Source organism: Silene latifolia, chromosome Y (genome assembly GCF_048544455.1).
Source record: "Silene latifolia isolate original U9 population chromosome Y, ASM4854445v1, whole genome shotgun sequence".
NCBI classification, from domain to species: Eukaryota; Viridiplantae; Streptophyta; class Magnoliopsida; order Caryophyllales; family Caryophyllaceae; genus Silene; species Silene latifolia.
In genome coordinates, this window is record NC_133538.1 from 312,702,280 (window position 1) to 312,722,427 (window position 20,148).

General features: G+C 37.1%; 1 protein-coding gene across 1 annotated transcript; it reads right to left on the minus strand.

The window, feature by feature from the left end:
• Nucleotides 1-9,205: 9,205 nt before the first annotated feature.
• LOC141633559 (uncharacterized) lies at nucleotides 9,206-15,366 on the minus strand. The gene is made up of 5 exons (XM_074446009.1): nucleotides 15,085-15,366; nucleotides 12,855-13,770; nucleotides 12,106-12,201; nucleotides 11,094-11,230; nucleotides 9,206-9,666 (listed from the first exon to the last, which is right to left on the minus strand). The coding sequence occupies exons 1-5, from the start codon at nucleotides 15,279-15,281 to the stop codon at nucleotides 9,507-9,509; spliced, it is 1,506 nt and encodes a 501-aa protein (XP_074302110.1). The 5' UTR covers nucleotides 15,282-15,366; the 3' UTR covers nucleotides 9,206-9,506.
• Nucleotides 15,367-20,148: the final 4,782 nt, after the last annotated feature.

The window sequence follows — 20,148 nt, forward strand, 5'->3', positions numbered from 1 at the left end:
AGTCACACTACAAAGATCTAATTGTTATTATTGTAGATGTGCGATTAATATTTGTGACTAATATCGATCACGACTAGGGTTTACTCTTGGAGATAGATAAGAATAACTTTTGTCTTAATGTGAGAGATTATACCGAACTTGTGAATTTAATGGAGTGTGAGATTGGCAAAGTTGATTTTAAGTTAAAACTACTATGAGAAATTGAGGAGTTGTTTTTTTATTCATATAAAATGGAGAATACTTTGTCACGAGTTTTCATACCTTATTCCGACCTTCCTACAATAATTATGAAGTGACTAAATTACCAGTTATGGTCTTATGGATAGCCTACTCGATGACCAAATTACATTTTTTTTGGCACAAATGCACAATGAACCCATTATGTAGACAATCGAGCTACTCTAAGATTCACGAGTGAATTTTTCTTTCTACATTATAGTATGGTACTCAATTGTACAAACATACATACTATTTTATTTCGTTTATACCAATATTAATTTCATATGTGAAAATTCTAGTTAGATAAAATATACTCCCTCCTATTCTAAATAACTGTCCCATTTGTCATTTCCGTCTATTCACATAACTGTCCCATTTACCATATTTGGACATGATTTTTTACTTTCCTACCCTTGACTCTTTTCTTTATTTACCACCCCAACCACCCCTAATCCATCATACTTCCTCCATTCAACTCCACCCTACCATCTTTCCTTTTTAATCCATTCAACTCCACTCTACCTATTTCCTAAAAAAGAATGTCAAATGACCATTTTGTCCTCATACCCCATTACTTATTTACAATATTTACCACTCATACCCCACTACTTCTACATCAAACTCCACCCTTTTCCACTCATACCCCACTTAATTACATTATACCTCATTATTTATTTACAATATTTTTCACCCAACCCCACCCTTCTTAATATTTGTGCAAAATACAAATATGTAGAGTGGAGTTGAATGGAGGAAGTATTCAATACTTTTCATTATTTAACTCCTATATTCTTACCTCTATCTAATAATTTTCATTATTTTAACTATATTCTTTAATTTTCGTGCTATTGGCCAAATGAGACACTTATTCGGAATAGGAGAGAGTATGTACTTATATTTGTAGATATCATGTCATCTTTAGTTAGCACATAATCTCATTGTGAGTGTCTTTTCAAAAAGACCTTTTATAACCCTCTCTCCTAATAAAAGAGGATTATATTGGAAGAGAGGGTCATCACAAGTACAATTTATTGCTAGATCAATTTTGATTCCGTAGAAAATGGCACCAACTTGCGGAGTATTGCATAACTCACCAATTGGATGAGAGAACTTGGGGTAAGTAAACAAAGAATTTGGATCTCTTTATTTCCTTCTCTCCATTTTCTCTCTAATACATCCATATTTTAATATATTTTCTCTTTTTATTTATTAAAACTTAATTTTTATGAAATGATTACAAATATTAGATCATCACAAGAATTAATCCGGACCGTTTATAAGAAATAATATCTATTTCTTTAAGTAAATGGAGAGAACTCGGACCGGTAAACAAAGAGTCTCCAAAATTGAAACTAGCCGATAAAATACATTGGTTAAACCAAAAAAAAAGGCAGGAAAACTGATGAAGAGGGTGGGTGAGCTGGATGCTCCCAAATAAGCGTGAATTATTGTGACCATGGTTTTCTTATGTTGCGTCGAACCCATACATACAACTATTTTCGCTTAATCACACAAATTATTAAATCATCATCTTCTATTTATTATTCAAGTCAACCAATATACAGCCTAATTATGCCGACATCCACGTGCATGCATGCATTGCTTAACACGTAAGCTTATGATATCATTCTCTTAAGTACCAAAACATAAATGCTAATTACACTCAAGTAAACAAATTAAAACAACACAAATTTTCATTGAAGACGTGCACTATCCGTCACAAGCTGAAGACGGATAGTACACCTCTCACAATATATAAGTGGCATTATTCATGGGTGCTCCATTTTTAGTGTCCGTCACAAGCAACTCACTTTGTTAAAACAAACGAAATATAGATGGAAATTGTTATGTATTGTTAATAGTTGGCCACTATTCCCTCTTGACAAAAAAAAGTACTTATAAGTTTCTCAAAAAAAAAAGTCCTTTTAAGTTGTAATCACTGAGAATCACCTTTTTTATTTTTACGTCAATTTAATCGGTTACAAGACGTTATGTGCGTAAATTTAAAGGAGGGGCAGATAAGATAGTAGTTAACAAGGACGAAGAAACTCCTTGGTTAGCGAGCCAATCAGCAACACGATTGACTTCTGTATAGGAGTGGTCTATCTTAACGGACCACCCATCTAGCTTTATTATCTCTTTACAGCGCTGGACCAGGGGACGTAACCCGCTGCTTAGTAGCTGATCATCCCGAAAGAAGCTCACACACGATTTATTATCCATAAGCACATGAAGTTTCGTGATATGAAGAGAACGGGCATGTTCCAATCCGGCCAAGAGAGCTCTCATTTTGGCTCTCATTGAAGTGCAAACTCCAGAAGAAAATAAATAAGTTGAGACAAAATTACAAGAATCATCTCGTATAATTCCACGGCTGAGAATCATCTCGTATAATTCCACCACATTCAGCCGGGCCGGGATTTAAATCAATTTTATCATTAAAACATATACTGTACCAATTAAAATGACACAAATTCTCATTTATGACGGAAGTATCCTCTGAAGTTTAAGAAGGATCAAACAATAACTCATTTGCATAGATAAGACAAACATCTTGTTATTCATTAGATATTTCATTTTTGTCTTATCCATACAAGTGGGATACTACTTCCCATTTTAACTTAAAACGGATATAACCGTGTCTTAAAAAAGACTTGTTGGTAAGATAATACTAACATCTACCCTAGCCTATAGAAAATATTAAAATAATCTACATGGGTAGTACGTGAAGTATTTTTTTTTTCGGTGCTTAAGAGGGGCTGAGCCCCGACTAGACTAAGTATTAGCTATTACACGGGGAAATGCAACCCCGAAGACGTCTTCCCGAAGAATATTACTCAATTCCGTGTCTGGGACATGAAAAAGAGTAGGAATGGTGCTCGAGCCTATTCCTCGGTTTGCCAAATGATCCGCAGCTCTGTTTCCTTCACGATAGATATGCTCTAGCTTCACTATCCAATTAGTATCTCGAATGAGTCGCTTGCATCGTTCCACAATGAACTTGAGACTATTGCTAACGAGCTGATCGTCGTTAATTAACTTAATGCAAGGGTCGTTGTCCATATTAATCATGAGTCTTGAAATATTCATCGTCTTGGCGTTCTCTAACCCAGCGAGCAGTGCAATAAGTTCAGCTTTCATCGACGAGCATACTCCGCAAGATAGATAGTACGCTGATATTAGGTCGCCTGAAGCATCTCGAAAAACACCTCCTCCTCCCGCGGGTCCAGGATTGCCTTTCGAAGCACCGTCGGTGTTTAGCATAATCCACCCATATGGTGGCGGAATCCAACGAACATGAATCTCCACATTTTGGGGTCGAGGTGGTGGGATAAGAATGTCGAAATTGTTAAATGCTTTCCTTGTGGCTTCGAATTGTTGGCGCAAAAAGATATGAGGTTGACTCGGATTTTCATTATCTCTACCGAAGACAATATTATTCCGCCATTTCCAAATCCACCAGTTGGTAATTGCGAAGACCAAGGGCCAATCTTTCGCATTCACTTCGACATCATTACTCGCGTTCTTGGTTAACCAGGTAGAAAAAGGGGTTGTATAGAAAAAGTTATTCGAGGGACGAATCCCCAAGAGAAACCAAATGTGTCGAGATACCTGGCAAGACCGGAGAAGATGCTCAATTGTTTCGTCCTCCTCGTTACACCGTGGACATAAAGGATTATCGCCCATATTTCTTCTAACTCGATTAACGTTGACCATTAATCTGCCTTGACCCGCGAGCCAAAGGAACATTCTCACCTTTTGTTGGACTGGCAATCTCCAAATCGTTCTCCATAAAGGCGTTTCAGGCTCTTGAGAAGGGGCGGTTTCGTTTAAAAAACCTAAAGCCGTCTTTAAAGAGAATTTGCCTGACGAAGTTCCTTGCCAATACAAAGTGTCTTCTTGGTCGGGGTCAGGGACTAGTGAAATGGAGGCTATTTTTTGTAGGATTGGTTGTGGTAGATAGTCAGCAAATTGCTCCCAATTCCATCCGTTTCCTTCACACCACATGTCACTTACTTTTGCGTTGATCAAGTTGTCCGGGATAGGAGCTATCGCGTGGTCAGAAAGGCACTCCCCATCGACCCACTGTTGGTCCCAAAAGAGGGTTCTTCGACCGTTGCCTACAGCTGTAGCGGTACCACGGATTATAGTCTTTGCTTGAGTCGAGATACCTGCCCAAACATTGGACATATTTCGTTTGGGTTGGAAGATGTTTATGTCGCACCTATTATTGCAATATTTCGCTCTCAAGACCCTAGACCATAAGCTTGTTGGTTCCGTAATCACTCTCCATCCAAGTTTTGTGAGGAAAGCAGCGTTTGCTTGCCGTGCCGAAACTATTCCAAGGCCACCCTTCGACTTTGGCTGTTGTATCGTATCCCATTTGATTAGGTGGATGGATTTTTTCTCTTCATTTCCTCCCCATAGGAAGCGACGGGTTTTTCGATCGATATTGTCACAAACTGTTTTCGGAATTTTTGCAGTTTGCATACTATAGTTGGCGAGAGTAGTGAGCGTGAATTTTACAAGAGTGTCCCTCCCTGCTAAGGAGAGCTGTTTCGAGGCCCAACCGGACAGTCGTTTGTTTACTCGATCTTCCAAGTGAGCAAATGTGTGACGGGTCACTCGTCCATTAATTGTAGGCATCCCCAGATAAGTGCCCAAATCGGTTGTTTCATCGAAACCTAGAGCTGACCGTATGCTTTCTCTATCATTAGCATCTGTGTTCTCCGAGAAGAAAACCCTTGATTTTGCTTGACTAACTTTTTCGCCTGAAGCTTTACAAAAGATGTCAAGAACATGCTTTATTACTAAGGCTTGTTCTTCAGTTGCCTCGGCAAATATTACAATATCGTCTGCGAAGAAGAGGTTTGTTATTGAAGGACCTCCTCGGCCTAGAACAATGGGTCGCCAGTTCTTGTTTCGCACTTCGAGATCGATTGCTTGTTGTAACTTTTCAAGACACATAACAAATAAGTAGGATGAGAGGGGATCACCTTGTCTAACTCCTCGAGTAGGTGTAAATTGCTCGGTTGGTTCCCCATTCCATAATACTTGCATACGGGCTGTTGTTACGCATTCCATTACCACATCGATAAGTAATTGCGGGAAGATCATATCGCTCATAGTGTCCCGAATAAATTCCCACCTCAGACGATCATAGGCTTTTTCAAGATCAATTTTAATTGCCATATAACCTAATCGCCCTTTGTTCTTTCTAATCGAGTGTATGGCTTCCTGGAAAACAACAATATTGTCGGTAATTTGTCTTCCTGGAACAAAGCCGCTTTGAGTCTCGGAAATAAGATGTGGAAGGACTTTTTTAATTCGGTTGGCCAGTGTCTTGCTTATAATTTTGTATGCTACATTACATAGACCAATAGGCCGAAATTGAGAGACCATCTCCGGGGCAGCGACTTTAGGAATGAGGACGATATAGGTGTCATTAAGTCCTGCTGGAAATCCTTTTCCTTCTAATGCTTTAATCACCATGTCACACAGCGACTCGGATATCAAAGGCCAGTTTTTTTGATAAAAAAGAGTTTGAAATCCATCCGGACCCGGGGCTTTAAGAGAGCCCATATGATTTATTACGTTTTCAATCTCGGCAATACTGAAGGGTCGAGTTAGCCACTCCCAATCTTTATTATTAAAGGCTTGAAAAAGATCCCATGGGAGCTGGTCAGCTTCATCGTCGCTCCTTTCTTCTGTATATAGTTTTTTGTAGTAATCCACAATGAGTTGCTTTACATCAGACGGGTTATCGACCCATTCATTGTCTGCGTTTTTCAACATACTGATTTTGTTCCTCCATCGTCTGACTAGAGTACTGACATGAAAGAATGCTGTATTTCTGTCCCCATCTTTAATATACTCCAATCTCGACTTCTGGTACCACAGAAGTTCCTCTTGCTCCAAAACGTCGTCAAGTTCTCTACGTAATTTCGCTTCCAATTTAATGAGGTATCCTATTCTTGCTCTTGACAACTCACGTTGACATCCTCCAATCCTTGCTATCAGCTCTCTTTTCTTTCGAAAAATATTGCCAAAAGTTTGTTTGTTCCATTCTTGCAAGTCCTTCGACAGTTTGTCAAGGCGATCAGTAAAAACCCCATTGCTCGGCCAATTCTCTTCGATAAAATCTGTAAAATTTTCGTGCTTTAACCAGCATGCTTGGAATTTAAAGGGACGATTAATACTAGACGTAGGAGCGAAACCGTTGGGCAAAATCAATAACGGGCAGTGGTCTGATTGGAATGCTGGCAGATGACGAACTAAAGCATTCTCGAATAAAGTACTCCAAGCTGAATTGCATAAGGCTCTATCAAGTCTTGCACTCTGTCTTGTTTCAATTGAGTTACCACGAGCCCATGTATGCGATGAGCCAGAGAAAGCTAATTCTATTAATTCACATTGCTCAATCCATTCATTAAACTTTTCACAACGACGCATCATATTTTGGTCCCCTCCGTGCCTTTCATTAAGATTTCTGGTCTCATTAAAATCACCTGCTAGCATCCATGGATGATTGTTATTTCGGGCGAAATTTTCTAATTCTACCCAGAGCTCTCTTCTATTGGTAGGATCCGGGCTTGCATATACTGCAGAAAAGAACCAAGGCAAATCTCCATTTCTAGCTATTTCTACCGTCATGAAATTTTCTAATTCTACCCAGAGCTCTCTTCTATTGGTAGTATTTGACAGCGTGTATCAGAATCATTGAGCATATTATTCGATATATACTCCATATGGAGGCATTAATTAGGGTGACATTATAAAAATGAAGAGGACAGCATGACGTATTATTAATTCAAGGTGCACGGGTGGTTCACAGTAAATTGCTGCCAACATTAAGAAGAATCTAGAACCTTGTCTATCCCTTCCCATCCCCTTTCCGCCTGCCTCGCCTCTCGGCAAAAGCCATATATTCTAGCACTAGATTCTCGCTAGCCTGGTGGAGCTGGGGGGCTAGCAGGGGCGGTCGCCCCCTCTAACGGATGAAATTTTCAAAATTTTTAGTTAAATTTTTCGAAATTTTTTTTGGGTGCTTTATGAAATTAGTCGTTCATTTCCTAAAATTTTTCGCCCCCAAGTTCAAATCCTCTGCCCGCACTGCCGCTAAAAGATTACTCAAAACTCAATCATCCCCCTTAAACTAAAAGAATAAGAGATCTCTAAGTTTTCCCGCCTAAATTAATTAGGCTATAAATGGGCTTCATAACATCATATATACAACTGGGCCATCCTGATTAATATTACTTATGCTATAAATGGGCTTCATAATATCAAATCTACAAATGCATCATACTGATTAATTTCATACATAAATAATTCTATATCATTTAAAGAAGGGGATAATTTTTTTTTTTAATTTGTATAGATATATTAATATGATATTCTTATTTTATTACATACATGAAATTGCACTAATTATATGTACAATGTGGTAGAAATATTTTTACTATTATTATTTTTAAAACTAAACATTACGGCCATGAACATGTTTTTAGGAAACATCTTTTAATTAATTCTATTTTTCTATCTTTTGAACAAACGTACAGGTTGAGAGTATTCATAAATTGTTATGCCTTCTAAAAAGAAAAACTTATGACATAATTTTTCTTACCCTTTAACTTAATATATATCTTTGTTCCATACTATATGAAAACTTAAATTTTGGTTATTTTTTTTAATTGTTTATATAACGGCTTTAGTAGATATAATGATATAATTAAAAACAATATTTTTTTAAAACAAAGTTAATAAAATAATTTCAATTTCGACAATCTTATACGGAGTAAAAGTGTTGAATAATCTTTTTTCTAGCTCTTAATAAAAAATATTTTTAATAGTAAATTTTATAATTAAATTTCAAATGCAGTTAAATACCAATAGTATAATTGTTAAATTCTCTAATATTCCTATCTAAAAAACCGCGCATTTGCGCGGGATCTCTACTAGTATAGATTAACTTGAAAGCGGTCTAATGGTTAATTGTAGATAAGAGTAATAAGACCGATAACACAACACCGTTATTATTGCTGTCAATATATGAAAAACGACACTTAATATGACGTAAATTACTACGTATGGACCGTATCACATTATGTTTACACTTTACTAGTTATCTACCATGCTTGTTATGGTACCAATCCCCCTTCTACTAAGAGAATAAAAATTCTCTTAGTTTTCCCTCCAAAAGGCATCTAGCTAAATAAGGCAACAAGTAAAAAAAAAAATCATTACATTATTATCTTTTCAATCAATATATTCTTATAATTAAACTCTAATCTTTTAATTAAAATTAATATTTATTTTTCATTAAAATCTGTAATTTATTATGCAATAATTTTCATTTCCATAAATATTATTTTTCATTAATCACACTCTAAAATTACACAAATTTGCTTTTTATACAGTCTTTAACATAATTATTGTCATCACTTACACCCTAAAATTATGTAAATCTATTTCTTATATTATCCTTCATCAGTTACACTCTAAATATGGTGTATATTTTAAAGGACGTAACAATTTTTATGTATTTTTTTATTAAAAGTAAGAAAAATATTAGTCTAATTATTCGTAAATCATCTTTTTAAGTGCGTAGTATATTGTTTTAACCTGTTTTTGGAATAAAGTTATATGCGTTTTAATTAGATTTTACATTTTTACATCGCTTAATTGTAATTTAACGTCATAAATTATTTTCATGCAATGATATATAATGATAGAGTTAATTTTTATAGTAAAATAATAATGGTTTAAGACGATTGTCAAAAAAAAAATGGTTTAAGACAAAAATAACTTAACTTAAAATGTCTTTTGATGGTAATAAACTTTCATTTTCTAGCTCTTACTAAGATTATATTAGTACATTATAACATTAAAGGTACACTTAATTTATTCAATTAATTTAACGAGAATGTCTCTTTATAAAACAAAACTAAAAAATATCGTGCTGTAGCACGGGGATCTATACTAGTGTACCATTATTGAAATAAAATCGATAATAACTGAACTACATATCATTACGTCGTAGAATTTATTGGGCAGATATTAAACAATTGACTACAAGTCTACAATCATACAAAATCTATATGCATGACATAACAAACCAATTTACTCAAGTAACTACAAACTAAAAGCAAAGCTAATAAGTATTTAACCCCGGTGAACTTCGCTTCTATGGATCGGTCCTGGCAATACATATGGCTAATGTGATCTTCACAAGGACACAAATATGGCGAAATGGTTACATAGCTAACTTAAATTGAAGACAGGACTTAGGCAGTTTTTTCTACTTCCGAGTCAAGATTAGATAGCTCCTTGCTTCCCAGCATAGGATCAGAAGGGGTTCGAAAATCACTTGATGGCAATGGGGCTGGCTTTATGAGAGTCAAGGTGCTATCTTTGTCAAAATCTTCGTCCCCCGAGTAAGCATACCTGTTTGCAGGTACAAGTCCCGTGTGAGGGAAGAAAGTCAATGATTTGCCTGTGTCTTACAAGACACAACTATGAGAAGAGAGAATACAAATAACCATTATGTTTACTAATCGATTACTTTAAACTAGTTTAGATCCCGCGCAATAAATACGCGGTATTTATAGAGTTTTTACTTTTATATTACTTAATAATGCTAAATTAATGCCTCACTAATTTTTCATATTGCATGTCATTATATTTTGATATGAGAAAAAAAAATTGAACTGTAAATTTATTCAAGAACACCGAGTAAAATTGAACTGTAAAATAATAGTGGTATCTAATTAATTGTTCATTTTTTTCGTTATTGAATACTTTTTCGAGAAAAAAAAAAAACTGAAATCTATTTTTTAAAAACTATTTTTTATACCACAAAGCTAATGATTCCAATTTATTAATTCTCTCATTTGTTTTTGTCATGAAAGTAATCAAAACGATTTATAATTTTGTTTATACATAGTATGAATCAAGTCATTCTCAAATAATAGCATCAATAAAAGATTTAATAGTTTATAGTTTTATATTATTTATATTTTTATTAAAATACTATAGTTTAGTGTTTAGTGAAAATTATAAAATTTGATGAAAAAGTTAATATTTAATGAAAAATATTATATAATGAAAAACATTATAATTATTAATTACCTTATTTAGTGAATACAATTAAATTATCAATAGTTTCCTTATTTATAAAGATGCTTTTTGGAGGGAAAATTTTGGAGTTCACCTATTCATTTAGTAAATAGGGGATTGGACTGAATTTGCATTGTTTTTCTTCTTCTATCGTACCATAATGTGACATGAACATGCCTGTGGGTGGATATCGGTAGTAAAATGAAGTGTTAGTGGCAATTGGGATAACGGGCATGAGATCTTGGCAATGGGATGTCACAAAGATAATGTAACACGTAGTGGCCAATACACATGTAAACATGTAGTGTGAGTTGTGACTCAAGTCACTGTACGAGTCAAAGATAATGCTGGTATCTTAAAATATCGGTTAACGAGGATGAAATATATCAAGTAATTGGCACTCTAACAATATCTTGAAATAGTTCTAAAGGCTCTCAAACTTCCAGACAGTTTTTCTTTAGGTAACCGTGAACCTATATCACGTAATTGGCACAATAACAATATCCTCAAGTACTCCAACCTAAAAAAGACGTGACTTTGATTGCCCGCAAGGGTGGAGTCTCGTGATTAAAACTTGGGTGATTCCTAAGGGTCTCAGGTTCAAGCCTAAGCGTGGTCGTCCAAAAAAAAAAGACGTGACTTTATCCTAGGCCATCAACAATGATATGCTCCCCTCTGAGAGAGAGTTCTACCTAAATAAACACCTGAAGGCAACGGGAAATAAATCTGGAAAGCAATGAGAATTAGCTTTTTACCTCGTTGAGTTTTGAGACGGGGCCCAAAGGATGCAGATCACACATAGAAGAGAGAATGACAAGACATGCCAGAATGCTGGAATAATCCAAGCGTTCTGCCAGTGCTCATTATATGTGTCATGCGACTTGAAATATATCTGCAAGTACCAAAGTAACAAATTAAGAGATTATAATGGCATCAAGTATAATAGAATAAAGAGCATGGAAAATTAGTTTTACACTAGAGCTAGAAAACTTGATAGGTAGCTTTGTTTCAGAATGTTTCCATGAATCACTCCATTAACTGAAGAACTACTAGTAAATAGTAATGATCTCGAACCAACATAAAGCACAAGTTTTCTGCTTTATCCACAAAAAAGAAAAAAAAAAACTAGCCATCATGGCCTCACTTGAAATATTTAATTCACAAACAACCAATTAGCAGAGCGCTCTGCATCCACAAGAAGTTCGCCTCTTATTATTTTTTACAGTCCAACTTATGACGACAGAATCCACACAGGTATTTAGGAGGAAAGGAACGCCTTACATAACTGCTTTAGCCAACCATACAAATGATGGTAGCAACAAATTTTACTGTTTAGACCTAGAAGTGAATCAGATAAACTAAGGGGTTATGTTAAGTTGCTGTATGAGGGTCATCATGATTTTTCGTTGCAGAAGTAACTGCCTGAGTTTCTTGAAGCCTGGAACTCCCAGTTAATTCTGGTTTAAGAAATCAGGAACTAGCTCTTTTTATTTTCGTACAAAGTTCCGTTTGTTTCATTTGATGTATGTTCAAAATGAGGGCTGTTGCAAGGTTGCATTCAATACATTGGGCTATTTGAAGACAACCGCAGAATGGATATGCTTGCAGAATGTTTTAAAGAAAAACTAGTTGTACACACACATACAAAAAAAGCAAAAAAAAAAAAATTCTAAACAGATAGAAGGAAAGAATTCTCGCAAGAACGGCCCTGAATGTGAAAGCAAGAAACTATATGAATCTTAGTAAGACGTCTGCAGTTTTATGTACCTCATAGCATATCCAACCCACAGACACAAGAACAGCTACCATCAAAGCATTGGTGAACTTCCTATATATATCCAGCTTTGCCATTATCCGACGAGCCTGAATAACACAACAAAGATTTAACGAAAAGGAAATATACAAATTTTTATTATATCTCGACATCACACAAAACCAGACAGATAAGATAGGGGCAACATGAAGAGTTTTAACATCTTATTGCATCTTCGGTATCTTAACCACCTAGATAGTTCAGAGGTTTCAAGTAAACTCTGTACTATTTCTGGGTGCTAAATTGCAAATTATCAATAAGGCCAATAACAAGAAGTCATAGACAAACTGGACAAGGTTAACTGCAGAAAACCATATGATCTCAATACTAGTCTGATAGTGCTTCAGGGGACGCTTGATGACATTTTTTATTGGTATAATGTTGTGCACTTGCAAGTTGCAACCACAACCAAAAGAGAGTTCCTCAAACAGCTGCAAGCCACAGGGTCACCTTAAGCCCTAAGGTATAATCATACAAACGTAAGTCACATAACAAACAGAAGTTTCAAGTAAGCTTAGAATGTACACATAACTCCTCGCCCAAGTAATAATCCCTATAGTACCATGACTACACAAACAGTGCAAACAATGATATGCATTGATCAATCAACTTACAAAATATTGGCATATAAACAGGCATGGTCATTGGTCTCACAAGAGTTACTTTGACGCAAGTAATGGAAGATAGAAGCAGGGAAAACTACCTGAAGCTTATTTAATGTAGAAGAAAGAGAATTGAATGTCCATAATATGAAAACAGCATCCCATAATCCAACAGGCAGGACCAAAAAAAGTCGTGCTTTTCCAGAAAGGTCGCTAATAGTTCCAACATTTTCCACTAACTCAAGCACTTCCGATGCAATAAAGAACGTTGCTCCAAGCGTAACAACTTTGAACGTGATACCACCAAGAGTGGGTCTTACAACTCCATATCCCATCGCAACCATCAATACGAGCAGACGGGAAACAGTACGCTTGATTGTACCAAAGGTTACAGCCCAAACAGTAATCCCAATTGGTCTTACTCCAGTTTCACTAAATTCAGCATAATCAAAGTACCACAGAGCCATCTCAAGCATTCCCAGTGTTATAACTAATGTTATACAGTTTTGAACAGGAAGAACTTCTTTCCAGAATCTTGCGTACTGCGAGAACCAGAAAATGCCAAGAATCACAAATGCAAGTGACATATATCCATAGAATTTCACGAGAGGGGCCATTCTACCAGGTAGGTAGCCAGTAGGGTTCTTCCACACGGTTTTACCCTCCACTACCGCATCCTGTAGACTTGAATCACAATGAATGAAGTACAAATTGTACATCCCGGTTTTTGTAATCTGAATTGATCTAGAAGGAAAAGTTGCTTCAGATTCATCAACCTCGAAAGGGACACTAAATACTTGTGGCCAACCAGGATTTATAGCAGATTGGCGATGAATAATCTCTTTTTGTTTACAAACACCGAGTTTTGCAAGGTCTTGAGTACAGCAGACAGCTCTTTGACCTCCATAAGCTGAACCACCTATCGTTTCCCTATCATCTACCTCAAAGATTATGGCATGGACCCTAGTACTGAAGTTGGAGGAAGCTAGGGGTCTTCGGAATGTCGTTCTCTCAAATCTGGATTTAGAAAGAATGAGGAAGTCGATGAAGTTTCATGCTTAAAACTGCGTAAATAATATTCCAAGTTGCAATCAACATATAATAAAACACTACTTATAAACTACAAGAATGAGAAAAAAAGACTATTCATTGGCATTCTGCAAGGTCCTATGTACGGAGTATCTCCTACAATAATGTTTTCACTTTACGCATATTAATATCAAGGACCGACCTCCAACACTTCTTTAAGAGTACCACATTCTTATGTTAAGCCTTGTAATCTTGCATAGTACGAGACAAATATGGCAGACAATTTCAAAACGAATGTGCTCCAAGCCTCCAACTAGATAGACCGGACGAATCAATTAGAGTAACCATCCTCGTGACACAAAAGTGAGTCCATTCATAAGCCTGAATGAGGTTTTGTCCAAAATCCAAATGACAATAGGTAAAGTAAATCACTGGTTTATAAGTTGATCAGGGAATGCTATTTGATCAATGTGAAACACCTACATGTCACACCTACTCGGCGAATTCTATTAACTTCGAGTAACCTAATCTCAAGCTTTAACTAACAACTCACTCGTTTTGAAAGTGATTAGCTATCTGCTGCCACACCAACTCAGCGAAATCTCTCAACTTCCAATAACCTCATCTCAAGCTCTAATTAACAACTCTGACACTCGTTCATAAAGTGTCAACTATCTCCTGTTTAATCAGTGTGAAACACTTACACGCGAACGCCAACTCACCAAAATCTCTCAACTTCCAATAACCTTATCTCAAGCTCTAATTAATAACTCTCACTCTCGTTTATAAAGTGATCAACTATCTCCTCTTTAATCAATGTGAAACACTCACACACGACACGTAATCTGCAAAATCTCTCAACTTCCAATAACCTCATCTCAAGCTCTAATTGACAACTCTCGTGATCAGCTATCTCCTGTTTAATCCAATGTGCAACACTTACCAGCGACACCAATTCAGCAAAATCTCTTCACTTCCAATAACCTCGTCGCAAGCTCAAATTAACACCTCTCCTAAAAATACAACACATACATTCTCTTCTCAACGTTTCGCAAATTAACAGCATCACAATTACATAAAATTCTCAGCTAATCACAACAATACAAAATCCTCTAAACATCAAATTTCAATACACAAAACAAATAACTTAAAAATCACACTTAATTGATGAAATCGATAACGAAACACTTCAATTGAATTCAAAAACCACTAGATCGAGCTCTAATACTAGTAATAATAAAAATCGATGATTAAAAGTAAGAGCGGAAAAAAAGGAAAAAGAGGAGAGCGAAAGCGTAATACCGAATGAAGGAATCGCGAGAAGGAGAAGCGTACATTCCTTCGCTACCGCCATGGACGACGAAAGAGTTTCCTTTGCTTATGAACTTTTGAGCTTTGTACTCGTGCACCGAAGCTTCTGATATGGCGGAAATAAAGAGGAGGAGGAGTAGAAGTGCCGCCATTGGAGGTGACGTAAGCTTGCTCGAGGTTGTCGTCATTGCTCGTTGAAGAAAGAAGGATAGGTAGTGTGGATCTGCTCAGAGTATAGTCAGTGTGAGTGAAGTGTTAAAAGAGTAGGAATAGAGACTTGGATTTGACTTAGATTCTATGATATGAACTCCTTAATTTGACTTGATATGTATCCGGTTAGTAATAAGCATTAATTAAGTTTAGGTAGCGTTTGAAAATACGGAATTGATTTCATTTTCATGATTTCAATTGTAGAAATTCAAATGTTTGAATTTAATTCCAAATCCGATTCCAAAATTGCGTTTGGGAAACCCATAAAATTGGAATTGGAATTGAACTTGGGCGAGACGGATATGAGTCGAGATCATTGGATGTTTTATATTTGTAAAAATTAAATATTGTCTCGGAAAATATTTGCGATCGGAAAAAATATCATAAATAAAAATATTTTGATGAGATTTGCGTCACAAAATAAAAAGTAAGAAGTGATAGAATTAAAATGACTACCGTATGGTAGGTATTTGAGAACCCCAATTTTAACTAGGAATTGATAAGAAATTGAGTCAATTTCAATTTCAAATTATAGGGATTCCCAAATACTTGAAATATTTCAATTCAATTCTAATTCAAGGTTTCCAAACATACCATAAAGATATTTTTGAATTCATTTCATGTTTATAAATAAAGAGATGGATTTTTTGATTTCATTTCATGTTTACAACCGTCCTAAAAAAACCAGTTGACTCGAGAGTTGAGATCTTTGAAACGACTAGCAAAATTAGGACTTCAGGAGTTAAAGGTACTTAGCATAATTTACGTAAACGTCAACTAATTTAGCTGGTTGAAGTTATTTAAGATTAGTACACGTTATCTAGATATCGAATGCATATAATACTGCTTGATAGTGAACTTGTATGTTCGAACGATTGTTGGGGGAATGCAAAGAAGATTGACCTCGGATTGACGGTGCTGTCAGATCTTAGGTTGATAATTGATATGTTGAATAAATAAACTTACTAACAGATGTTCCTACAATTCTTGTTTGCCAAAACATGGTATAATAATATGAATGGAAATATTTGATAGATTAGTGAATAAAACATTCGGGCCGGCTTACATGTTTCGGTCAGATTTATAAATTTTCTGTTGGAAATTAGTCATTTTGGCCGGTATACTTTTCGTTATGGTTATTTTCAGGTTTGGTCAATTGAGCGGTTTTTAAGTTCGGGTCCTGTAAGTCCATAAATCACCATTGTAAGATAATTAACAGTCAATATTGATGGTGGTCTTTTAGTTCTTCGCCCCTGCTCTGCTACTTCCTTTCCGGACAATATGTTATTTCATATTGTTCCGGTTTGGGTGCGTGTTTTACATCTTCCTTTCAATTTGATGCACTCCTCTGTTGCGGCGTTCCTCTTGTCACATGTTGGTGACATATGTGAGGAAGAATTGGTGAACTCCTTAACTCCAACTCGCTCTTTTGTTCGTGTGAAGGTCTGGGTTGACCTATCTAAGCCGTTGATTCCTGGTTGCTATCTTTCGATTAGTGATCGTGATCACCAGTGGATTGGGTTTTCGTACGAGGGTGTTTTTAGATTCTGCAAAACTTGCGGTGAGGTTGGTCATCGTGTATCCTTTTGTCCGTCGGGGAAAATTCAAGGTGCACGTCGCATTCATGCCCGCATGGATGAGCTTAGTAACCGTGGATTGCTGGTACTACATGGTCCCCCTGGTTCACGATTTTACACTCCGGAAATTATGGGTTTACCATCAAGGGCCAAGTATTTGACGTCAAGGATTGACATTGCTGAACCTGAAGTTTCTGCCCATGTGGATTCTGGTGGTGATTCGCCTATTTTCTCCTTCTCCTCGTCCTCTTCTGGTGACGGAGATGATGATGAGGCTCCTTTCTCTGTACCAGCACCGGAACTTGTTGTTCATGAGGATGCGTCCAGGGAAGTTCTTTTGGAGACTCATCCCCTGGTTCGTGCTCTGCCTAATCCCATGGGAGCTTCTACTTCAGCGACCCCAGTTTCCCCTGCTTTCAAGATGTCGGCTCCAGAAGAGGATGTGGATACTTCTATGGCTTTGGGCTTAGCTGAGCCAGTTACACCACCTCGACATGTTGATGTGGGTATTCTTTTTCGTGACAATTTGGTTGCTCGTCCTTCTGCTAGGCCTGGTAATAGTCCAGTTCCTATGGACTCATCTGGTAGGAAGTTAAAATTTATCTTCAAAAGGAAGGTATTTTCTTATCTTAATTGCTTGAGTAGAACATCTTTTAAGAAGTCGAGTCGCTCCAAGTTTTTGGATTTAACTTGGGACTCCTCTGTTTTTGAGCTTCATACACTCCCCCCTGAGTGTCTTTATGATTTCCTGGGTCTCCCTGGTTTTAATTATACCATGGCTAAATCTCCTCATTCAGTGGCTTCTGCTGATGGGTCTGGGCATTTGAAACGCAAGCTTTCGCGTTTGGAGGATGTTGCCCCGGATTTTGGTGTTTTAAAGCGTTTAAAGGTGTCTGTAGGTTGCGGTGTTTGGAGTTCTCTTTTACCTTCTCTAACATGGTTTTTGTTTCCTTTCCTGTCTTCTCCCAGCGTTGAAGATGGGCGGTTCTTTTTAGGTCAGGTGGCGGACCTTAAATCGTCACCCGGGAATCAATGACTACCTTTTGTTGGAATTGTAGGGGCTTTGGTGAAGCGGATGATCCTACAATTCCGTATCTACATAGATGTGTCCTTAAATTCCATCCGCTGATTTTGTTTTTGCAAGAGACTCATACTTCTGTAGATGTTGCGTTTATGAAGACTGCTCATTTAGGTTTTCCCAATCACTTTGGGGTGGATTCTAATGGTAGGAGTGGCGGTCTTCTTTTGTATTGGGAAAATTCAGTTGATGTTGTTGTCTTGTGTAGTAACCCACATTTTATCTTTTGTAAATTGGGTTTAAGACTACCTCAGGGTGTGTATAACGATATGTACATTATGTTTATATATGGGGAATCTGTTTTTCAGTATCGTTCATCTTTATGGGATCACATATCTAATGTTATTTCGGGTTGTACCCCTTTTCTTGTGATTGGGGATTTTAATCAGGTTGAATTTTACACCGACAAATTGGGTGGATCTAGTTCTATCCGTGGCCAGGTTGAATTCACAACATGGAAATTTCAACACGGTTTGGTTGATATTCCTTTTTTTGGACCACGTTTCACTTGGATGAATGGACAATTGGGTGATAACTGTATCATGGAACGCCTTGATAGAGCTTATGCAACCCAGGAATGGTTTGACATGTTTCCGCATACTTCTCTTCTCAATCTACCTATTCTCATTTCCGATCACTCCCCAATTATCTTGCAGTTGTTTCATGCTCGGAATTCTTCGAAGCGCCTGTCTGTATTGATAACTGGTGTTTACATTTGCCACAAGTTGTCTCGCTTGTCAATTGCACTTTTCAAACCCCTTTCAAAGGATCCTTACCTTATGTTCTTTCCCGCAAATTAGCTGATGTGCGGTATGCTATCCTGCAATGGGTTATTCGCCATCGAGTTACGTATGGTATTGATTGGTCATCTATTGAGAGGGATCTTGACTTGTCGGCAGCTGATATTTCGGACCTTGCTTCGGCTGATAATTTCCAAATTACTCGGTCAAATCAGCTTCAGCTCATTTCTAAACAACATGGCTACTGGGCTCAACGTGTGAAACTTCGCAATGAAGTGTTAGATGGCTTACCAACCCGTTTTCTTTTTAATCGTGTTCGACAAATGTTACATTAAACAATGCAATGTGGGTTTCGCCATTACACCGATGGCATTTGGCTACATGAACCGGAACAGGTTGAATGTGAAATTTTATCTTATTTTCGGACGCTTTTGTGTGCACCACCTTTGGCATCAGACGATTCGCTCTACATATCTACTGAATCCTTTCTTTCGACTTTGGATTTACCATCACTTTCCTTGGAGGATTGCTCCATTCTGTCTGCTCCTTTTACTGATTTGGATGTAGTTCGCGCTTTACAAACTATGGATGGTTCGAAGTCTCCCGGTCCAGATGGGATTACACCTCGGTTCTACCAGTTTTTTTGGCCACAAATTGGCTCGCTAGTGTCTGCTGCTGTTCTTCAGTTCTTAAATTCCGGGGTTATGCTTAAGGAATGGAATAACACGCACATTGTCCTTATTCCAAAGACTGATCATCCTGAGCTGATTACTCAATATCGTCCTATCAGTTTATGCAACGTTATTTACCGTATTGCTTCTAAGTGCCTGGCAAATAGACTCAAGCTTATTATTCCTTCACTTATTTCGGAATCCCAGCAAGCTTTTGTTTCAGGTCGGCTAATGTCAGATGGATGTCTTGTTGCGCATGAAATTCTACACTATATCAACAAAACCAAGAGGGGCACAAATTGTTATGCTGTACTGAAATTAGATATGAGTAAGGCTTTTGATCGAGTGTCTTGGTCTTTCCTTATGGCGGTTCTACGGCATATGGGTTTTCCCAATCACTGGCGCAACATTATTTGGGAATGCATCTCGACGGTTTCCTACAGAGTCCTTCTCAATGGGACACCTTCCAATGTTTTACGGCCTTCTTCTGGTTTGCGGCAAGGTGATCCAATATCCCCTTACCTCTTTATTATCTGCATGGAGGTGCTATCTCGCCAGCTGACTATGGCAGAAACACTGAAAACATTTACTGGAATCAAAATTTCGCGATATGCACCCACTTTGTCACATTTATTCTTCGCGGATGATGCTTTCCTTTGTTGTAAAGCTACTCCTACTGCTTTTGAAGGTCTACGAGATTTGCTTAAAAATTTCGAGGTTGTTTCGGGACAAATGATTAACTTGGATAAATCTTATATCAAATTTAGTCCGAACTCTCC